The following is a 21348-nucleotide window of genomic DNA, read 5'->3' on the forward strand; positions in this document are numbered from 1 at the left end:
TGTTTCGTCAATTTCGTGGCTCGGGATCACTCCTGGGCCCTTCCTTGAGTTTTTTCGTCGCCCGGTTGAAAAAGAAATGGACAAATAAGCCCCGACCTTCACGTGCCTTGCAAACGTGATGGATGCTGCATCTCAAGTGAGTTTACAGGGTAAACATTTAACATTCAAACAAGCGTGTATCATTTGCAAAACCTGACGTGACGATTACGGGGGGGGGGGGGGGGGGGCACCCAGATATCGCACGATTATTGTTTCGCTGCGATTCACAGTCGATTTCTGGGTCCGACCACGTAAGTAGAATGCTGTGTCCTGAAGGCCCCTAACCAGAGGTCGCAACCGGGTACCCGATACCCGTACCCTACCCGACACCCGGCTACCCGTACCCGGCCGGGTACGGGTACGGGTACCCGTTTGCGACCCTGGTGCGGCCGGGTACGGGTACAGGTCGGCCGTGAGTCACTGGTGAGTCACCGTTTGTCACTCATTTCCCAACGTCTTGTCTCTTCTCACAATTCAAGTTCCTAGAATCAACCCACCCACGCCTGCAACATGGCTTCATCCCAGAGGTCGCAATCAGGTACCCGATACCCGTATTCTACCCATACCCGGCCGGGTACGGGTACCCGTTTGCGACGCTGGTGCGGCCGGGTACGGATACGGGTAAGGAATTCAAACCCGTTTGCGACCTCTGCCCTTAACCCTGCCCGACACGGACAACTCATTGGGCTTGTCGCGGGACGAACAACCCTGACCAGCGATTGCGGCGACAAATCGATTTCCAGCAATTAAATGGGGCACGCACGTGGCCCGTGTTGTTGGGAGCGGAAAACCACTCGGCGAGTTCCGCTCATCACGTCGCAGCTCCCATCAGCTGGCCCGTGTCGGGTGGGACGAGGAAGAGGGGGCGGGGGGGCGTACGGCAATGCGACATTTCACTCGCGCGGCGGCGATCCGACCCAGAAATCGACGACAAACCTTCTTCTTGGTTCTTTCGGTAAAGTCATCACGTAGAATGGAAATGATTAAATAAAAATAAAAAATAAAAAAATAATAATTCTCACGACGTTTCGGCCACAACGCAAGCAGCCGTCCTCAGGTGAAGAACAGGTCTGTCGAGAAGATGATAAGACCTGTCTGTCGATAAGACGATAAGTCCTGTTCTTCACCTGAGGACGGCTGCTTGCGTTGTGGCCGAAACGTCGTGAGAATTATTTTATTATGTTTTATTATTTTATTATTTCCATTCTACGTGACTTTACCGAAAGAACCAAGAAGATGAATCCCTGCAGTCACGAAAGCTTTAAATCGAAATTTAAACGACGACGAACCGTCGCGATATTGGGTTAAGTATTTCGTCGTCGTGCCAACGGTGGAGGGGGGTGGGGTTGGGGGGGGGGGGCTCGTTGGCCACGTCTGCCTCCGCATTGCGTGCTTTTTTTTGGGGGGAGCGCTCATTATCATGCCACCTTGGTGCCATGGATTGTTCGCTCGTCAGCACTTCACGAGCCGCGTGGCGCCTTTGCCAAGGGTGCAATGAAGAGACGAATGGTGGTCTGAGCGGGCGGACGTGATGCGTGGCGTTACGTAAGACAATACTTCCCCCCCCCCCCCCGTGGCACAGCGTGATGCCTGTAACGTTAGACGCATCGTGATGGGGGGCGGGGGGCGGGGGGCGATTCTGTCGTGGGGGGGTAACGGTTGGGCCACTGTAATGGCAATCCAGAGGTCACCGGTTCAAATCAATCACCCAGCGTGGTAGTTGAGACTGTGGGGCAAGTTTATTTCACCACCCCCCCTCCCTGCCCAATTCCACCGCCTCTGTCCACCTCCGATTAGCACTACGTGCAGTGCCAAAGAAATTCAACATGCATACAACATGCATACAACACGCATACAACACGCATACAACATGCATGCACATAGACCCAGCAGGATAAGTGGCTGCGCCCCAAGTTAGTCGTACGGCAGGTCACGTGTGGTGGGGTAAAGTGTGGTGGGGTAAAGTGTGGTGGGGTAAAGTGTGGTGGGGTAAAGTGTGGTGGGGTAAAGTGTGGTGGGGTAAAGTGTGGTGGGGTAAAGTGTGGTGGGGTAAAGTGTGGTGGGGTAAAGTGTGGTGGGGTAAAGTGTGGTGGGGTAAAGTGTGGTGGGGTAAAGTGTGGTGGGGTAAAGTGTGGTGGGGTAAAGTGTGGTGGGGTAAAGTGTGGTGGGGTAAAGTGTGGTGGGGTAAAGTGTGGTGGGGTAAAGTGTGGTGGGGTAAAGTGTGGTGGGGTAAAGTGTGGTGGGGTAAAGTGTGGTGGGGTAAAGTGTGGTGGGGTAAAGTGTGGTGGGGTAAAGTGTGGTGGGGTAAAGTGTGGTGGGGTAAAGTGTGGTGGGGTAAAGTGTGGTGGGGTAAAGTGTGGTGGGGTAAAGTGTGGTGGGGTAAAGTGTGGTGGGGTAAAGTGTGGTGGGGTAAAGTGTGGTGGGGTAAAGTGTGGTGGGGTAAAGTGTGGTGGGGTAAAGTGTGGTGGGGTAAAGTGTGGTGGGGTAAAGTGTGGTGGGGTAAAGTGTGGTGGGGTAAAGTGTGGTGGGGTAAAGTGTGGTGGGGTAAAGTGTGGTGGGGTAAAGTGTGGTGGGGTAAAGTGTGGTGGGGTAAAGTGTGGTGGGGTAAAGTGTGGTGGGGTAAAGTGTGGTGGGGTAAAGTGTGGTGGGGTAAAGTGTGGTGGGGTAAAGTGTGGTGGGGTAAAGTGTGGTGGGGTAAAGTGTGGTGGGGTAAAGTGTGGTGGGGTAAAGTGTGGTGGGGTAAAGTGTGGTGGGGTAAAGTGTGGTGGGGTAAAGTGTGGTGGGGTAAAGTGTGGTGGGGTAAAGTGTGGTGGGGTAAAGTGTGGTGGGGTAAAGTGTGGTGGGGTAAAGTGTGGTGGGGTAAAGTGTGGTGGGGTAAAGTGTGGTGGGGTAAAGTGTGGTGGGGTAAAGTGTGGTGGGGTAAAGTGTGGTGGGGTAAAGTGTGGTGGGGTAAAGTGTGGTGGGGTAAAGTGTGGTGGGGTAAAGTGTGGTGGGGTAAAGTGTGGTGGGGTAAAGTGTGGTGGGGTAAAGTGTGGTGGGGTAAAGTGTGGTGGGGTAAAGTGTGGTGGGGTAAAGTGTGGTGGGGTAAAGTGTGGTGGGGTAAAGTGTGGTGGGGTAAAGTGTGGTGGGGTAAAGTGTGGTGGGGTAAAGTGTGGTGGGGTAAAGTGTGGTGGGGTAAAGTGTGGTGGGGTAAAGTGTGGTGGGGTAAAGTGTGGTGGGGTAAAGTGTGGTGGGGTAAAGTGTGGTGGGGTAAAGTGTGGTGGGGTAAAGTGTGGTGGGGTAAAGTGTGGTGGGGTAAAGTGTGGTGGGGTAAAGTGTGGTGGGGTAAAGTGTGGTGGGGTAAAGTGTGGTGGGGTAAAGTGTGGTGGGGTAAAGTGTGGTGGGGTAAAGTGTGGTGGGGTAAAGTGTGGTGGGGTAAAGTGTGGTGGGGTAAAGTGTGGTGGGGTAAAGTGTGGTGGGGTAAAGTGTGGTGGGGTAAAGTGTGGTGGGGTAAAGTGTGGTGGGGTAAAGTGTGGTGGGGTAAAGTGTGGTGGGGTAAAGTGTGGTGGGGTAAAGTGTGGTGGGGTAAAGTGTGGTGGGGTAAAGTGTGGTGGGGTAAAGTGTGGTGGGGTAAAGTGTGGTGGGGTAAAGTGTGGTGGGGTAAAGTGTGGTGGGGTAAAGTGTGGTGGGGTAAAGTGTGGTGGGGTAAAGTGTGGTGGGGTAAAGTGTGGTGGGGTAAAGTGTGGTGGGGTAAAGTGTGGTGGGGTAAAGTGTGGGCGCCTCTAAATTGCTCCAATATGTCTGGCTGGCCAGTGTGGAAGAGTAGGCCAAATTACCGTCGAGAGGGGCGGTGGGGGGGGGGGCTTTTTGAGCGCCCCCGGCCCTTCCACCCGGCGGTGGAGTGGGCAGGGCATTGCACGGCTGCGCCTTTAACCCTTCACAACATTAGAAATGTCAGCCGTTACCATCGGTTAAATACAAAAAATATATATATTTTTATTATTAAAAAATATATATATTTTTTAATAATAAAAAAATATATATTTTTATTATTAAAAAAAATATATATTTTTTTATTATTTAATTGGGTGAGAGCCCACCCGGACGTTACTTACAAATTCTGACTTTTGATTGCGGGCCGAAAATATGTTCATATATTTTTTTAACGGATCGCAATCGAGTTCCTTAAAATTAATCTAATGGCCTTTGGCGATCCACTGCTGGATGAAGGGCCTCCCCTATTCCGTGTCGGTCGCACGCGGGGGGGGGGGGGGGTTGTATGGGCCATACTTCACCACAACGGTCAGTGTGGGTTGTTGAAATATGTGGCCGGGGCTGAGCGGGGGACATGGGTAGGGAACCCCCTTTACCGGTTCAGATATCGCTTGCCACTAATGTTAGCCGTGAATTGGGGCCCGCCAGCTCTCGTAGCGTAGTGCGCTAGCCACCGCTTCACCTGTCAGGGATTGAACTCTGATTTAATGTGATGGGGGGGGGGGGTGTTGTGTGTGTGTGTGCGTAGTCATTTTGGTGACTTGACTCGAGCCCTCTAACACTTGAGAGCACTTCTTCTTGGTTCTTTTGGTAAAGTCACGTAGAAGGGAAATAATAAAATAATAAAAATGAAACATTAAAATACAATTCTCACGACGTTTTGGCCACAACACAAGCAGCCGTCCTTAGGTGAAGAACAGGGCTGTCGGAAAGACAGCGTCCGACGCTGCTTGCGTTGTGGCCGAAACGTCGTGAGAATTGTATTTTATTTTGTTGTATTTTATTTTATTATTTCCCTTCTACGTGACTTTACCGAAAGAACCAAGAAGATGAATCCCTGCACTCACGAAAGCAGCTTTAAATCGAAACTTGAGAACCCATTTTAAACTGGATGCACGCAAGTCGTCCTCCGGCTCACCGTGCGAGTCTCCGAGCCACTCCCGGACGTGTCCATGGCTCTGTGCGTTTCATCCATTTGGGAGACTGAGGCTGAAAATTGCCAACCCGCAAAAAAAACTCGAGAAGCCGGTGACGGACACCAGGAGTTGAACCCAGGCTCCCGGGGCAAGCGTGGTGCACACGACATACGAGCCACTGGGCCACCTCGGGTTTTTGAGATTCTTGGGCTGAAATGTCAGACGGCGCACACGCGCTGACCCACGGGGCATTTGCCCTTTAGCTCGTCGTTCTCGGCGTGTCGATTCGATCCCCGCTCACGGTCAACACCAGTGACGTTGATCTCAACCGGTCATTGGCCTCCCCTAGGTCGACTCGACCTCAAATGAGTACCTGGTGCGGTGTGTAAACATCGCCACTGGGGAGACAAAGGCGGTCGGGCGTGGTGCTGGCCACTGGACCCCCTCGTGTGCCGTGCCGGCCTTCATAGGTGCTCGCTAACAGCACTTGCCCCTACAGACTGTTAAGGCTATACGGGTGTTCTTTGTCTTTGTGTGTATGCAGGGGAGCCTTCACAGGTGCTCGCTAACAGCACTTGCCCCTACACTATGCCACAGGCTATACGGGGGATCTATGTCTTTGTGTTTTTTTTTACGGAGGAGCGCGGTGGTGCAGCATTAAGCGCGCTGCGCTACGAACCCAACGACCCGAGTTTGATTCCCTGCTCACAGCCATCAACACCGGTGACAATTATCTGAACCGGTTCTGGGCCTCCCCTAGGTCGACTCGGCCTCAAATGAGTACCTGGCGCAATTTGTAAATATCGCCTCTCGCGGGGGTTACCTGCGATGTTTTTACCTCGCGGATAAGAATAAAATTTCGGATAACAGGATTCGTGATAGTGGTCTCCACCCCCAACCTCCATATCTCACGTAGACTTTTTATTTCACCAGGTAAGGCCCACTTGGCTATGTAGCTCTTTTTTCAGAATCGACCTGGCCACAGGTGATAGCTCAATGAAGTGGCTCATCATCATCATCACGCGGAAATTTCTAGCAGCCAAATGCTCTGAACGCGCGTTGTTGATTCTAAACGAAGAGGGAAATAAACGGAGGACCCGGAGAAAAATCCACGCGACCAGGGGGCGAGAGACACGCAAACTCCAAATATACAGCAGGCGTCAAGGTCAGGGTCGAACCCACGACCTCCTGTATACCAGGCGAGGAAGTTAACATCTCCGAGCCACCGTGATGATGATGAGAGAGACACCGCAAACTCCAAATATACAGCAGCAGGCGTCAAGGTCTGGGTCGAACCCACGACCTCCTGTATAGCGGGCGAGGTAGTTAACATCTCCTAGCCACAGCGAATATAGAGGGGTTCTCCTGGAGTCGAGTTATCCTAACCGACGATCTGTAAAGTCATCGGTGACTAGGATGATCGGACGAGAGCCCAGCCCGATCTGAGAATTTCGCCATCGCCTGCGCTGCCGTTGCAGTTGTTGTTGTTGCGGTTGTTGTTATTGTGCGGCTGTTGTGGCCAAAGGTTCCGTGACTGTCACGGAGTCATCGTCGTTGGAGGAGGAGGAGGAGAGAGACGCACGACCTCGGAGGGGAAACGTGTGACCTCCGTCCCGCGGGGGAGACTCTGAACAAACAAGGGGGGAGAATTCAGAGTTTCGGGGAAAAACACAACGGCGTGTACGGCAACCGGCGGATATTTGTTTGGCAAGCAAAGCCGCCTCCGCTGATGAGACCCGGGAGGTCAAAGCCGCCTCCAGTCGATTTTTGCTCGCTTCAAAACAGAATGCTGGCCCCTCTCCCACCCCCCCCCCCCTCTCGGTGGTTCATGTGGAGCTCGCGTGCCCAGGGGGGCATCCGACGTCAACGTCCCAATCGTGGAGTTGGAGCAAATCAAAAAAATCGGCTCTTGTGCAGGTGCCAAGTGGATCCATTGCATCGCCGGATCGCGAGGGATGGTGGTTGCCTGGTGGGGGAGGCTTTGGCTTGATCATGGCTGACAACGACGACGATGATGAACGTTAATCGAGAAGGCCAACTTGCGGATTGACTCGATGGATATTTTTAGCGCAGAGATGCAGCGCAAAAGTCATTCTAGGCATTTAGTGACTCGGAACTGCATCGCGATCGGAGTCTTTGTTTAGACGGCAGGAGGTTGAATCCGACGAGCCACGATGTCCCTGTAGTTTGCAATATGTAAAGCCACCAGGACGTGGGAGCAAAACGTCGGACGTCTCGTCCGCACGACAGCACGCGGCGCGGGGGACGTATCGGAGAGACGCCCGGCACTTAAACATCAGCAGGCAGCCTTCAAAAAACTGTAAACTAAACATTTTTTATTTATTTTACTAGGTAAGGCCCCACTGAGCTATATGGATATTTTTCAGAAGCGATCTGGCCACAAATGATCGCTCAACAAACTGGCTTATTCTCAATTTTGGAGCTTTCGTGACTGCAGGAATTATTCGTTGGTTCTTTCGGTGAAGTCACGTATAAAGATAAAATAATAAATTAAGTAATAGCATTTTATTCATTATTTTATCTTTATACGTGACTTAACCGAAAGAACCAAAGAATAAAACTGGCTTATCACGTGGTAATTTAGAGCAGTCGAATACTCTGTACGCGTGACATTCATGATTTTGGGATGAAGTCTGGCGGACCCAATCACGGAACGCCCCGCTGACTACGACGACGATCCCGTCCGTCTCGTCGCTGGGATTTGCACGAGACAGCTGCGGGAATCGAGTCTGTGGCCCTGCTGTTTCGGGGGGGGGCAGGTGTTTGGGGGGGGGCAGTTGTTCCATTCTACTAGGGAGGGCTACCCTGCCCCCCCTCCCCCCGACCCCCGCCCTCCACCCCCCCTGCTCCCCCCCACCCCCCCGCTCCCCCTCCCCCAGCTGTTTGTAGAGACGGTGTCCGCCGCATATGGAGACTGCACAGTGGCCGTGCGTTGGGCAAAAGGGACATTTGGTTGTACGTTGAAAAGGTTGACATGGACTGCATTGGATATGTATGTGCGTGTTGAACTTCTTTCGCACTGTACGTAGCCAACCGCGCTAGTTGGAGGTGCAGGGGAAGGACAACAAACTAAACACAAAAAGCAGTTCTAAAGAAATGAGTTTGTTAATCAAGATTACACTGGTCAACAAAAAAAACATTTTTTTCTGGCCTGGACTTTTGCAGCTGTTTTATACTAATTTCAGGGTGCTGATTCCAAATCTGATCTCAGATTTGCTCTATCACATCTCATTTTTATGCTATCGGCATACCCCATTTTCATTGATTTTACCCGAAATTAACTCTGTCACACATTAAGATTGCAGGTTGTTGCGAGTCAGTGACTGCTTTAGTGTTAAAATATGGTGCTGTATTTTTAGGATAGTGTGTATAATATCATTTTATGTAGATATCCACATTTATTTAATATTTTTCTTCTGCAGTTTTTATTGAAAATGCAATATTTGATATCTCAAAAACCTGATGTGATAGACAAAAACTGATGCCAGATTTGGAATCAGCACCCCAGATTACATTAAACCCGTTGGAATACCTTATGCCAGAAAAAGTGTGTTGACCAGTGTTATTTAAAAGTGCACGCAGGTGGTAGCGGGTGCTGCATAAGTGTGGGCGCACAGAAGTGCGGTACAACGATGGGGTTTTTGGTGCAGTGGCCGGCTTGAAGCAGCCCCACATCCCCGTGACAAACTCGTGGGCACAGTGGTGGCTCATGCCACCCACAAAGCTTCATCCTGCTTTCATGGCTTTATTTTGGTGATTTTTGAAAAGTTTTTTGGTTTGGCCGTGTTTTGTTTGTTGTAGTACGGAGTAATCTAAGTTGTCTTGTAGTTGTTGTTGTTTGACTTGCATCCCACTGGGAATTTTGCACACAGCGTTGGTGTACGGTGCTTTTTCTGCAATATTTTGCTGTCTTTTTTTGGATTTTCTGTTTGCACATAGTCACTATAAGATGTTTTCTTGTTCATGTTTTAGTTTTTTTGTTTGTTGCGGTTGCACCCGATTCAAGAGCCGAATGGCTCACAGGGCTATACCTAATCAATGAAACTTGAAAACTTGAAACTTGAAATCCAGCCTCAAATCTGTTTCGCCTCTGAGATCTGATTAGAACGGGCACGTTCTTCGCGAAGTGTTGGCAGGCCGCGTGTTGCGCAATGGAATTTAGATTTACGTTAGATGGAAACTCGTAGTAGAACACGTTGGTTCGGGCGGCGAGATGTTGACTACCTCGCCTGGATGTCGTGGGTTCGATCCCCGACCCTGACACCTGCTGCTGTATATTTGGAGTTTGAGTGTCTCTCTCTCTCTCATCATCACCACGGTGGCTATGAGATGTTAACTACCTCGCCTGCTATGCAGGAGTTCGTGGGTTCGATCTCCGACCCTGACGCCTGCTGCTGTATATTTGGAGTTTGAGTGTCTCTCTCTCCCTGTGGTGATGATGATGATGATGAGAAGCCACAGCTATAATTTGTGGTAGCCAGGTCACTTCTGAAAAATAACTATATTATATCTCAGTTGGAGGGCTTACACAATGTTTACTTTAGTTTAATTTGAGATTGGCAAGACAAGTAGTTAGTTAATTTGAGATTGGCAATACAAGTTTCCGGAGCAAGGACATCGCTGTAGGCGCGTGACTTGTCCCTTGTGGCGCCTGGCTGCTGTCAGACGTTCGGTAAAGTCGCAGAGTAAAATTTCGCCCCCTCTCTTGAGATCGGCGTGGTCTTGTGTGCGTGTTGTTGGCGCGTCGTGGCGCCCGGCGTTTATCTGGACACCCGATCTGTCCACTCCGAGACCGCTCTGGGACTTGGTGACTCCCAGCACTCTCCTCCGTGAGCAGCTACGCGACGCAGACTCGGAGCGACGCGCGCGACGACGCGCACGTGTGTGCGCGCACACGTGTGTGTGCCGCCACCGCCAAAGACAAAGATCCCCCGGATAGCCTCAACAGACTTTCGGGGCAAGTGCTGTTAGCGAGTAGCACCTGCGAAGGCCGGCACCACGCCCGGCCGCCTTTGTCTGCCAAGTGGCGATGTTGCGCGTGCGTGTGTGTGTGTGCACACGTGTGTGTGTGTGTGTGTGCACACGTGTGTGTGTGTGTGTGCGCACACGTGTGTGTGCCGCCACCAAAGACAAAGATCCCCCGGATAGCCTCAACAGACTTTCGGGGCAAGTGCTGTTAAGCGAGCACCTTTTGAAGGCCTGCACGGCACACGAGGGCATGGGTTCCCGGCACCACGCCCGGTCACCTTTGTCTCGCGAGCTGCGATGTTTACACATCGCACCCATTTGAGACCGAGTCGACCTCGGGGAGGCCCACGACCGGTTCAGATAATCATCACCGGTGTTGGTGGCCATGAGCGCGAATCGGACTCTGGTCGCCGTGTTCGTAGCGCAGCGCTAATCGCTACCACCGCCACCGCCACCGCAGCCACCACAGCCAGCTGTGAAGAAATGAGTTTTCGGTCTACATTTAAGAGTGCAAAGCTCCAGTGGCTTCCTAATGTCGGAGGGGAGAGCGTTCCAGACGGCCGCCGAAGCGGGGAGGACCGTCTTTGTTCGATGGTCAGCGAAGGGGCGGTGAGATATCACGTCATCGTGAGCGCAACGTTCGGCGAGATGAATGCGGCCGCCTGCCAAAATAATTGCTGGAACCCCATCGCGGGAGCTACTGCGGTTTTAAAATTGAGCAACGCGACTGATTGCCCAGACGTTTGTAAAAGTGTCGGGATAATAGATGTCAGAAATTGTGGTAATGCGGAGAGGAAAAACCTGAGCAACCTGCTGTCAGGCGATAAATAAAACGTCGGGGGGGTTTGAAAATGAAAAAAATAACTCTCCGTCCGCCGCGCGATCGCCAAACAAACGAACAAATTGGTGAATGTATCACCGCCGACACGTCCGGAGCGAAGCTGGCGGCAGCGGCACCTCGCTTGCCCCACCCCACCCCGCACCCACTCGCCCTCGGCACCGACGGCGCCTCCCGTCGATGAGAGAACGAAAATAATTGTTGTTGGCACCGGCGGGAGAGGCGCTGGGATGAGACGGTTTTAGCCGCGGCGATTTTATGGAAAGGGCGCCGGGACGCGATCCCCCCCCACCCACCCCCCACCACGACGATGGGCGCTGTAACCCGAGCAAGAGCAGCCACTGCCACCGCCACCGGCACCGGCTATATTTACCGCACGGGCCCCCTGAGCGTGCACGAGAACGGCCCTCGCAACCGCCGAAGCGAGGGCGCTCGGCACGGCCACGGCCGCTGTGAACCGCCGGCGGTGGCGGGTCGCACGCCGGCGGTGGTGGGTCCCACGCCGGTGGTGGCGGGTCCCACGCTGGCGGCGGTGGGTCGCACGCCGGTGGCGGTGGGTCTCACGCCGGCGGTGGTGGGTCGCTCGCCGGTGGTGGTGTTTCGCACGCCGGCGGTGGCGGTCGCCGCCTTCCAACCCCGCCGGCCGGAGTTGAGCGGCGCGCCGATGTTTGTTGACCGGCCCACGCGGCCGGGCGGTTCGGCCGTCGGGAGCTGCGATTTGGTTTTGAGAGAGTTGTAGGCGGTTGTGCTTTGGATAGACTGCCCCGTCCCCACTGACCCTTCGCCACCCTCGACCCTCGCCATAGTAATGTGGAATTTCCACCGCTGGCTCGGGGCTATACACAGGGGGGGGGGGGGGCGGGATGAGTGCCGTTTAGATGTCCATTTGAGCGGCGACTCGCCTGTGACTTTAGATTACCAAATGTTTTTACTCGGGTGTAAGAGAGAGCTTTTATGCACGAGCTCTCTGTAAGAAGCAAAGCTTGAGTGTAAAGTTGCGCTACTATTAGGGACTTCTCCGATTGGGGGGGACAAAAAAACACTCCCCACGTTGATGAAAGGCGTAAATGGCCCATGTCTTGGGAGATGCCCTTTAAGTGTGTTCAGCCAGAAGTCCTTCTGCTAAGTACGCTGAAAGTCTTTCGCAATGCACCTTAGCCAACCATGCTAAGGGGCCGTCCATAAATGACGTCACGCACCTAGAGGGGGGGGGGGGGTGTCAGACATTTGTGACGATGTGTGACGAGGGGGGAGGGGGTTTAATAAATGTGACGTCACGTCAAAATGCGCAACTTTAAAATAAATATAGACAACACGTTCTACTTAATAAATGTTTATTATTTTATTATTTCCATTCTACGTGACTTTACCGAAAGAACCAAGAAGATGAATCCCTGCAGTCACGAAAGCTTTAAATCGAAATTTAATTAAATAGACTTTAATGTTTTCTCCTACAACATCAGAGTGCAGCGCCACATTAAATACGCACTACAACGACAATAGTTTAAAGCGATCTGAAGCATGTTTTATTTTTTTTTGGGGGGGGGGGGGCAGAGCTTTGTGACGTCATCTTTGAGAGGGGGGGGGGGTCTGGCTTTTTGTGACGCCGTGTGACAAGGGGGGGAAGGGGGGGGGGCAAAAATCGTCCAAAATCACGTGACGTCATTTATGGACGGCCCCCTAATCGCTGGGAAGAGCAACCAATGGCAGGCTGGCACCTGCACCCGTCTGGCCGTGTGGTTCGTGACGCACGGGGGGTGCCCGCTGACGCCGGCAAAAAGACGATCCACCGCCGGCGAAGACTTCGACGTGAAGTTTTCGTCGCTCTTGACTGCGGGAAAGCTGGCGACATTGATCAAAAAGTGTGGGGGGGGTGGTGGGGGTGGGTGGTGGTGGTGGGGGTGTGGTGTTAGAACTTGGAATTTGATCTTCGCCGCCAAGTCTTTGGCGACGTGACATTTGGCTGCTACGCACTGTACGTGCGTGCGGGGGCCGCGGGGAAAAATCAAAAGAATCGACGTGCCACCAATGAAACGCTCAGCGACACGGGCTGGGAACCTGCCCCCGGCGCTGGCTTCGACGCACCCGGCGCCCCGAGCAATTAACCTACGCCGCTTGCGCGCAGTCCGTCATCATCGTCGTCGTCGTCAACGTCATCATCATCATTGTCGTCAACATTATCGTCATCATCATCGTCGTCATCATCATCGTCATCATCGTCGTCGTCAACATCATCGTCGTCGTCAACATCATCGTCGTCGTCATCATCGTCATCATCGTCGTCATCATCATCGTCATCATTGTCGTCGTCAACATCGTCATCATCATCATCATCGTCGTCGTCAACATCTTCGTCGTCGTCGTCAACATCTTCGTCGTCGTCGTCTCTCTGTATATTAAAAAATGTAAACATTTTATTGACAAGAGCCTAGTAAAAGGCACGAACCTGTAACGAGGGAGGGAGCGGGGGGGGGGGTACAGAAATTCCGCGGACGACCAAAGGCCGAATTCCCTTGCTCCTGGGTGTGGGGAAGGTGACGACGATTGGGGCTCACCGCCCCCCCCCCACGCCTCCTAGTAGTCGGGCGAGCGTGAGCCGACGGATTTTTATTACACGGGGGGGAGGGAGGGGGGGCAGGGGGGTGAAAGAGGAAGGCAAGGGGGAAAGGAACAAAAGTAAAAGTAAAGGGAAAGGGGGGGGGGAGGCGGCGGTGGGGGCAGTGCCGGATGATCCCAGTATCACAAGTAGCTACACGTGTAGTAGCTATGGGCCCCGCACTTTCAAGGGCCCGCTCTAAATGTTGTCAAGCTGGTTCAGTGATTCTGCACTTGCTCTATTACTATAGTACTATACTTCAGAGTTGTTTCTTTTTGTTTGCATTTTGACTGCTTGTGTTGTGGTTATTGCAAACATGATGCCTTGTATAAAGGTGTCAGTTTTTGTACCAGTTGAAAGGGTAAAAACCTACTACTATATTTTGCCACTGGTAAAGGGGAGGTCTCATAGTGTATTTTCATTGTCAGGACCAAAAACAGCGCGGTGGATTGGCCTTGCGACTTCTGGCGACGTAAATCGGACGAGAGGGTCCGATTCACATTCCCACCACCACCAACCCCCCCCCCCCCGCTCCCTGCCCCCCACCACCGCCACCACCGCCACCACCGCCACCACCGCCGCTCCCTGCCCCCCACCACCGCCACCACCCCCACCACCGCCACCACCGCCACCACCGCCACCACCGCTCCCTGCCCCCCACCACCGCCACCACCGCCACCACCGCTCCCTGCCCCCCACCACCGCCACCACCGCCACCACCGCCACCACCACCGCTCCCTGCCCCCCACCACCACCGCCACCACCGCTCCCTGCCCCCCACCACCGCCACCACCGCCACCACCCCCACCACCGCCACCACCCCCACCACCGCCACCACCGCCACCACCGCTCCCTGCCCCCCACCACCACCGCCACCACCCCCACCACCGCTCCCTGCCCCCCACCACCGCTACCACCGCCACCACCGCCACCACCACCACCACCGCTCCTTGCCCCCCACCACCGCCACCACCGCCACCACCGCCACAACCGCCACCACCGCCACCACCGCTCCCTGCCCCCCGCCGCCGCCACCACCACCACAACCGCTCTTTGCCCCCCACCACCGCCACCACCGCCACCACCGCTCCCTGCCCCCCACCATCCCTGCCCCCCACCACCGCCACCACCGCCACCACCGCCACCACCGCTCCCTGCCCCCCACCATCGCCACCACCGCCACCACCACCGCCACCACCACCACCACCGCCACCACCGCCACCACCGCTCCCTGCCCCCCATCACCGCCACCACCGCCACCACCGCCACCACCGCCGCCACCACCGCCACCACCGCTCCCTGCCCCCCACCACCGCCACCACCGCCACCACCGCCACCACCGCCCCCCACCGCGCTCCTCCCAGCCGCCGTCGCCGCGACGATTTGGCTTGCTCGCGTTCCTGGACCGACGGCGCGGCCGGCACCGTCGCCGTGGGAGACGCGGCACGAGCGAGCGAGCGAGCGAGCGGCTGGCCGGGGTTCGAACACGCCGGCATCGATTGTTTTGTGTTTAGTTTTGATCGGAGCAGCGTCCAGGAAGGGAAGGCGGCAGTCTTGTTGTAACCTGCCGGAGAACAATCACTTTGGGCGCTGCCAAAACAGGAGCTGTTACACAAGAATTACCGTGACCTTTGTCCCAACCCACCCCGCCCGCCGCACCGATTTTCCCTCTTCGGCGATTCCGTGAGTTATTGTCGCGATCCCGGTTTTGTTGTTGTTGTTGTTGTTGGTCGCGCGATGAGTTTCCTCTTCGCGGTTGTTGAGTGGGTGAGTGACTGGATTAGAGAGTGAGTGAGTGTGTGAGTGAGTGTGTGAGCAACTGGATGAGAGAGTGAGTGAGTGTGTGTGAGTGAGTGTGTGAGCAACTGGATGAGAGTGAGTGAGTGAGTGTGTGAGTGAGTGAGTGAGCGACTGGATGAGAGTGAGTGAGTGTGTGAGTGAGTGTGTGAGCGACTGGATGAGAGTGAGTGAGTGTGTGAGTGAGTGTGTGAGCGACTGGATGAGAGTGAGTGAGTGTGTGAGCGACTGGATGAGAGTGAGTGAGTGAGTGAGCAACTGGATGAGAGTGAGTGAGTGAGTGAGCAACTGGATGAGAGTGAGTGAGTGAGTGAGCAACTGGATGAGAGTGAGTGAGTGAGTGAGCAACTGGATGAGAGTGAGTGAGTGTGTGAGTGTGTGAGTGAGTGTGTGAGCGACTGGATGAGAGTGAGTGAGTGAGTGTGTGAGCAACTGGATGAGAGTGAGTGAGTGTGTGAGTGAGTGTGTGAGCGACTGGATGAGAGTGAGTGAGTGAGTGAGTGTGTGAGTGAGTGTGTGAGCGACTGGATGAGAGTGAGTGAGTGTGTGAGTGAGCAACTGGATGAGAGTGAGTGAGTGTGTGAGCGACTGGATGAGAGTGAGTGAGTGAGTGAGCAACTGGATGAGAGTGAGTGAGTGAGTGAGTGAGTGAGCAACTGGATGAGAGTGAGTGAGTGTGTGAGTGAGTGAGTGAGCGACTGGATGAGAGTGAGTGAGTGAGTGAGCAACTGGATGAGAGTGAGTGAGTGAGTGAGCAACTGGATGAGAGTGAGTGAGTGAGTGAGTGAGCAACTGGATGAGAGTGAGTGAGTGTGTGAGCGACTGGATGAGAGTGAGTGAGTGAGTGTGTGAGCGACTGGATGAGAGTGAGTGAGTGAGTGAGTGTGTGAGCGACTGGATGAGAGTGAGTGAGTGTGTGAGTGAGTGAGTGAGCAACTGGATGAGAGTGAGTGAGTGAGTGAGCAACTGGATGAGAGTGAGTGAGTGAGTGAGTGAGCGACTGGATGAGAGTGAGTGAGTGAGTGAGTGTGTGAGCGACTGGATGAGAGTGAGTGAGTGAGTGAGCAACTGGATGAGAGTGAGTGAGTGAGTGAGCAACTGGATGAGAGTGAGTGAGTGAGTGTGTGAGCGACTGGATGAGAGTGAGTGAGTGTGTGAGTGAGTGTGTGAGCGACTGGATGAGAGTGAGTGAGTGAGTGAGTGTGTGAGTGAGTGTGTGAGCGACTGGATGAGAGTGAGTGAGTGTGTGAGTGAGCAACTGGATGAGAGTGAGTGAGTGTGTGAGCGACTGGATGAGAGTGAGTGAGTGAGTGAGCAACTGGATGAGAGTGAGTGAGTGAGTGAGTGAGCAACTGGATGAGAGTGAGTGAGTGAGTGAGCAACTGGATGAGAGTGAGTGAGTGAGTGAGTGAGCGACTGGATGAGAGTGAGTGAGTGAGTGAGTGTGTGAGCGACTGGATGAGAGTGAGTGAGTGAGTGAGCAACTGGATGAGAGTGAGTGAGTGAGTGAGCAACTGGATGAGAGTGAGTGAGTGAGTGTGTGAGCGACTGGATGAGAGTGAGTGAGTGTGTGAGTGAGTGTGTGAGCGACTGGATGAGAGTGAGTGAGTGAGTGAGTGTGTGAGTGAGTGTGTGAGCGACTGGATGAGAGTGAGTGAGTGTGTGAGTGAGCAACTGGATGAGAGTGAGTGAGTGTGTGAGCGACTGGATGAGAGTGAGTGAGTGAGTGAGCAACTGGATGAGAGTGAGTGAGTGAGTGAGCAACTGGATGAGAGTGAGTGAGTGAGTGAGCAACTGGATGAGAGTGAGTGAGTGAGTGAGTGAGCAACTGGATGAGAGTGAGTGAGTGTGTGAGTGAGTGTGTGAGCGACTGGATGAGAGTGAGTGAGTGAGTGAGTGTGTGAGTGAGTGTGTGAGCGACTGGATGAGAGTGAGTGAGTGTGTGAGTGAGCAACTGGATGAGAGTGAGTGAGTGTGTGAGTGAGTGTGTGAGCGACTGGATGAGAGTGAGTGAGTGAGTGTGTGAGCAACTGGATGAGAGTGAGTGAGTGTGTGAGTGAGTGTGTGAGCGACTGGATGAGAGTGAGTGAGTGAGTGAGTGTGTGAGTGAGTGTGTGAGCGACTCGATGAGAGTGAGTGAGTGTGTGAGTGAGCAACTGGATGAGAGTGAGTGAGTGTGTGAGCGACTGGATGAGAGTGAGTGAGTGAGTGAGCAACTGGATGAGAGTGAGTGAGTGAGTGAGCAACTGGATGAGAGTGAGTGAGTGTGTGAGTGAGTGTGTGAGCGACTGGATGAGAGTGAGTGAGTGAGTGAGTGAGCAACTGGATGAGAGTGAGTGAGTGAGTGAGTGAGCAACTGGATGAGAGTGAGTGAGTGTGTGAGCGACTGGATGAGAGTGAGTGAGTGTGTGAGCAACTGGATGAGAGTGAGTGAGTGAGTGAGCAACTGGATGAGAGTGAGTGAGTGTGTGAGCGACTGGATGAGAGTGAGTGAGTGTGTGAGCAACTGGATGAGAGTGAGTGAGTGAGTGAGCAACTGGATGAGAGTGAGTGAGTGTGTGAGCGACTGGATGAGAGTGAGTGAGTGTGTGAGCAACTGGATGAGAGTGAGTGAGCAACTGGATGAGAGTGAGTGAGTGTGTGAGCAACTGGATGAGAGTGAGTGAGTGAGTGAGCAACTGGATGAGAGTGAGTGAGTGTGTGAGCGACTGGATGAGAGTGAGTGAGTGTGTGAGCAACTGGATGAGAGTGAGTGAGTGAGTGAGCAACTGGATGAGAGTGAGTGAGTGTGTGAGCGACTGGATGAGAGTGAGTGAGTGTGTGAGCAACTGGATGAGAGTGAGTGAGTGAGCAACTGGATGAGAGTGAGTGAGTGTGTGAGCAACTGGATGAGAGTGAGTGAGTGAGTGAGCAACTGGATGAGAGTGAGTGAGTGTGTGAGTGAGTGTGTGAGCGACTGGATGAGAGTGAGTGAGTGTGTGAGCGACTGGATGAGAGTGAGTGAGTGAGTGAGCAACTGGATGAGAGTGAGTGAGTGAGTGAGCAACTGGATGAGAGTGAGTGAGTGTGTGAGTGAGTGTGTGAGCGACTGGATGAGAGTGAGTGAGTGTGTGAGCGACTGGATGAGAGTGAGTGAGTGTGTGAGTGACTGGATGAGAGTGAGTGAGTGAGTGAGCAACTGGATGAGAGTGAGTGAGTGAGTGAGTGTGTGAGTGTGTGAGCGACTGGATGAGAGTGAGTGAGTGTGTGAGCGACTGGATGAGAGTGAGTGAGTGTGTGAGCAACTGGATGAGAGTGAGTGAGTGTGTGAGCGACTGGATGAGAGTGAGTGAGTGTGTGAGCAACTGGATGAGAGTGAGTGAGTGTGTGAGCAACTGGATGAGAGTGAGTGAGTGTGTGAGCGACTGGATGAGAGTGAGTGAGTGTGTGAGCGACTGGATGAGAGTGAGTGAGTGTGTGAGCGACTGGATGAGAGTGAGTGAGTGTGTGAGTGACTGGATGAGAGTGAGTGAGTGTGTGAGCGACTGGATGAGAGTGAGTGAGTGTGTGAGCGACTGGATGAGAGTGAGTGAGTGAGTGAGTGTGTGAGCGACTGGATGAGAGTGAGTGAGTGTGTGAGCGACTGGATGAGAGTGAGTGAGTGAGTGAGTGTGTGAGCGACTGGATGAGAGTGAGTGAGTGTGTGAGCAACTGGATGAGAGTGAGTGAGTGTGTGAGCAACTGGATGAGAGTGAGTGAGTGTGTGAGCGACTGGATGAGAGTGAGTGAGTGTGTGAGTGAGTGTGTGAGCGACTGGATGAGAGTGAGTGAGTGTGTGAGTGAGTGTGTGAGCAACTGGATGAGAGTGAGTGAGTGTGTGAGCGACTGGATGAGAGTGAGTGAGTGAGTGTGTGAGCGAGCAAGTCAGCAAGTGAGTGAGTAGGTGAGTGATTGGATGAGAATGCGCGCGAGTGGGTGGGTGAGCGACGAGATGAGTGAGTGGGTGCATGAGTGAGCGAGCGAGTGACTGGATGAGAAAGAGGGTGAGCGGGTGAGCGAGTGACTGGATGAGAAAGAGGGTGAGCGGGTGAGCGAGTGACTGGATGAGAAAGAGGGTGAGTGGGTGAGCGAGTGACTGGATGAGAAAGAGGGTGAGCGGGTGAGCGGGTGAGCGAGCAAGTGACTGGATGACAAAGAGGGTGAGCGGGTGAGCGGATAAGCGAGTGGACGAACTCCCCCTCCTCCGGTTTTCACCGCGCGCACTTTGACCCCCACCGCCCCCCCCACCGCCCCCCCACCAGCGTGTGCGTTGTGCGAAGGTTGCGACGACGTTGTGGGGGGGGGGGGTCTCGTGAGAACGTCAAGTTTGTGAGAGACGGTTGAACGGCGTGTGGGTTGACAGGCGGTATGACGCTGCGTCATGCGCACGCTTATTGTACGCATCATGAGAATGCGGTACGGTGATGTGCGTGCCGATTTGCGAGGCTTATGGCTGGAGATCTCATCCTGCACTTTGCCGTACCGCCTTCTCCCGGTGACACTGGGCAATCCCCAAACGCGCGGGCCGATTTTACAGGCGTTCTTAGCCGACTCTTTGACCCCTGACCTCCCTCCGCCCCCCCCCCCCTCTTTCCCCCCACAAACACAGAGATGGTGCCCCCCACGATCTGCCAAGCCCAAAGCGCGTCCTCCATCTTCGCCAACAACGAGCTGAGCCTGGCGAGCGTGCAGGTGTACGGCTTCGACTACGACTACACGCTCGCCTTCTACTCCAACGAGCTGCACGCCAAGATCTTCAGCACGGCCCTCGACATCCTGCTGTCCGAGTACAAGGTGGGGCCCTTGGATTTCTCGCGCGCTCGCTCGCTGACTCGCTCGCTCGCTCATCCGGTCGCTCACCCCACCGGCTCGATCAGTTGACTCTCTCATCCAGTGGCTCGCCCACTCGCTCACTCGCCCACTCGCTCGCTCACTCGCCCACTCGCTCGCTCACTCGCCCACTCGCTCGCTCGCTCGCTCACTCGCCCACTCGCTCGCTCACTCGCCCACTCGCTCGCTCACTCGCTCACTCGCTCACCCTCTTTCTCATCCAGTCACTCGCTCACTCGTTCACTCACTCACTCGCTCACTCGCTCACTCGTCCACTCGCCCACTCGCTCACTTCGCTCACACACTCACTCGCTCACTCGCTCCCCCTCTTTCTCATCAAGTCACTCGCTCACTCACTCACGCACCCACTCACTCACTCATCTCGTCGCTCACCCACCCACTCGCGCGCACTCTAATCCAGTCACTCACCCACTCACTCATTAAGTCATTCACCGAATCACTCACTCATCCAGTCGCTCACCCACCCACTCGCTCGCATTCTCATCCAATCACTCACCTACTCACTCACTCGCTGACTTGCTCGCTCACACACTCACTCACTCTCTTATCCAGTTGCTCACACACACACTCACTCTCTCATCCAGTCACTCACACACTCACTCACTCTCTCATCCAGTCGTTCACACACTCACTCTCTTATCCAAATTAAGACATTTAGAGACAAAAGCGGCCGGGAGCTGTTGGCGCCACTGGTGAGATGTCAACGACCTCGTCTGGTGTACAGGAGGTCGTGGGTTCGATCCCGACCCTGACGCCTGCTGCTGTATATTTGGAGTTTGCATGTCTCTCTCCCCGTGGTCGTGTGGCTTTATCTCTTTTTCCCTCCATGTTTATAGTCGACGTCACCACGCGTTCAGAGTATTTGGCTGCTGCTATACATTTTTACGATGACGACGACGACGATGATGATGATGACGATGATGACGATGATGACGATGACGACGATGACGACGATGATGACGATGATGACGACGATGACGATGATGACGACGATGACGACGATGACGATGATGACGATGATGATGACGACGATGACGACGATGATGATGATGACGACGATGACGACGATGATGACGATGATGACGACGATGACGATGATGACGACGATGACGACGATGACGATGATGACGATGATGATGACGACGATGACGACGATGATGATGATGACGACGATGACGACGATGATGATGATGACGACTATGACGACGATGACGATGATGACGATGACGACGATGACGACGATGATGATGATGACGACGATGACGACGATGACGACGACGACGATGATGACGATGATGACAATGATGACGATGACGACGATGATGACGATG

The 21348-nt window shown here is 53.9% G+C and overlaps 1 protein-coding gene across 2 annotated transcripts in view; it reads left to right on the plus strand.

Moving 5' to 3' along the window:
- LOC144945594 (5'-nucleotidase domain-containing protein 3-like) overlaps positions 1-21348 on the plus strand; it is a 71506-nt gene that overhangs the window by 6348 nt on the left and 43810 nt on the right. For both annotated transcript variants that reach the window (XM_078874086.1, XM_078874084.1), the window contains exon 2: positions 19776-19960. In XM_078874086.1, coding sequence (XP_078730212.1) covers positions 19776-19960 — 185 coding nt within the window. The remainder of the gene's footprint in view (positions 1-19775; positions 19961-21348) is intronic.

Source organism: Lampetra fluviatilis, chromosome 38, assembly GCF_964198595.1.
Source record: "Lampetra fluviatilis chromosome 38, kcLamFluv1.1, whole genome shotgun sequence".
Taxonomy (NCBI): Eukaryota; Metazoa; Chordata; class Hyperoartia; order Petromyzontiformes; family Petromyzontidae; genus Lampetra; species Lampetra fluviatilis.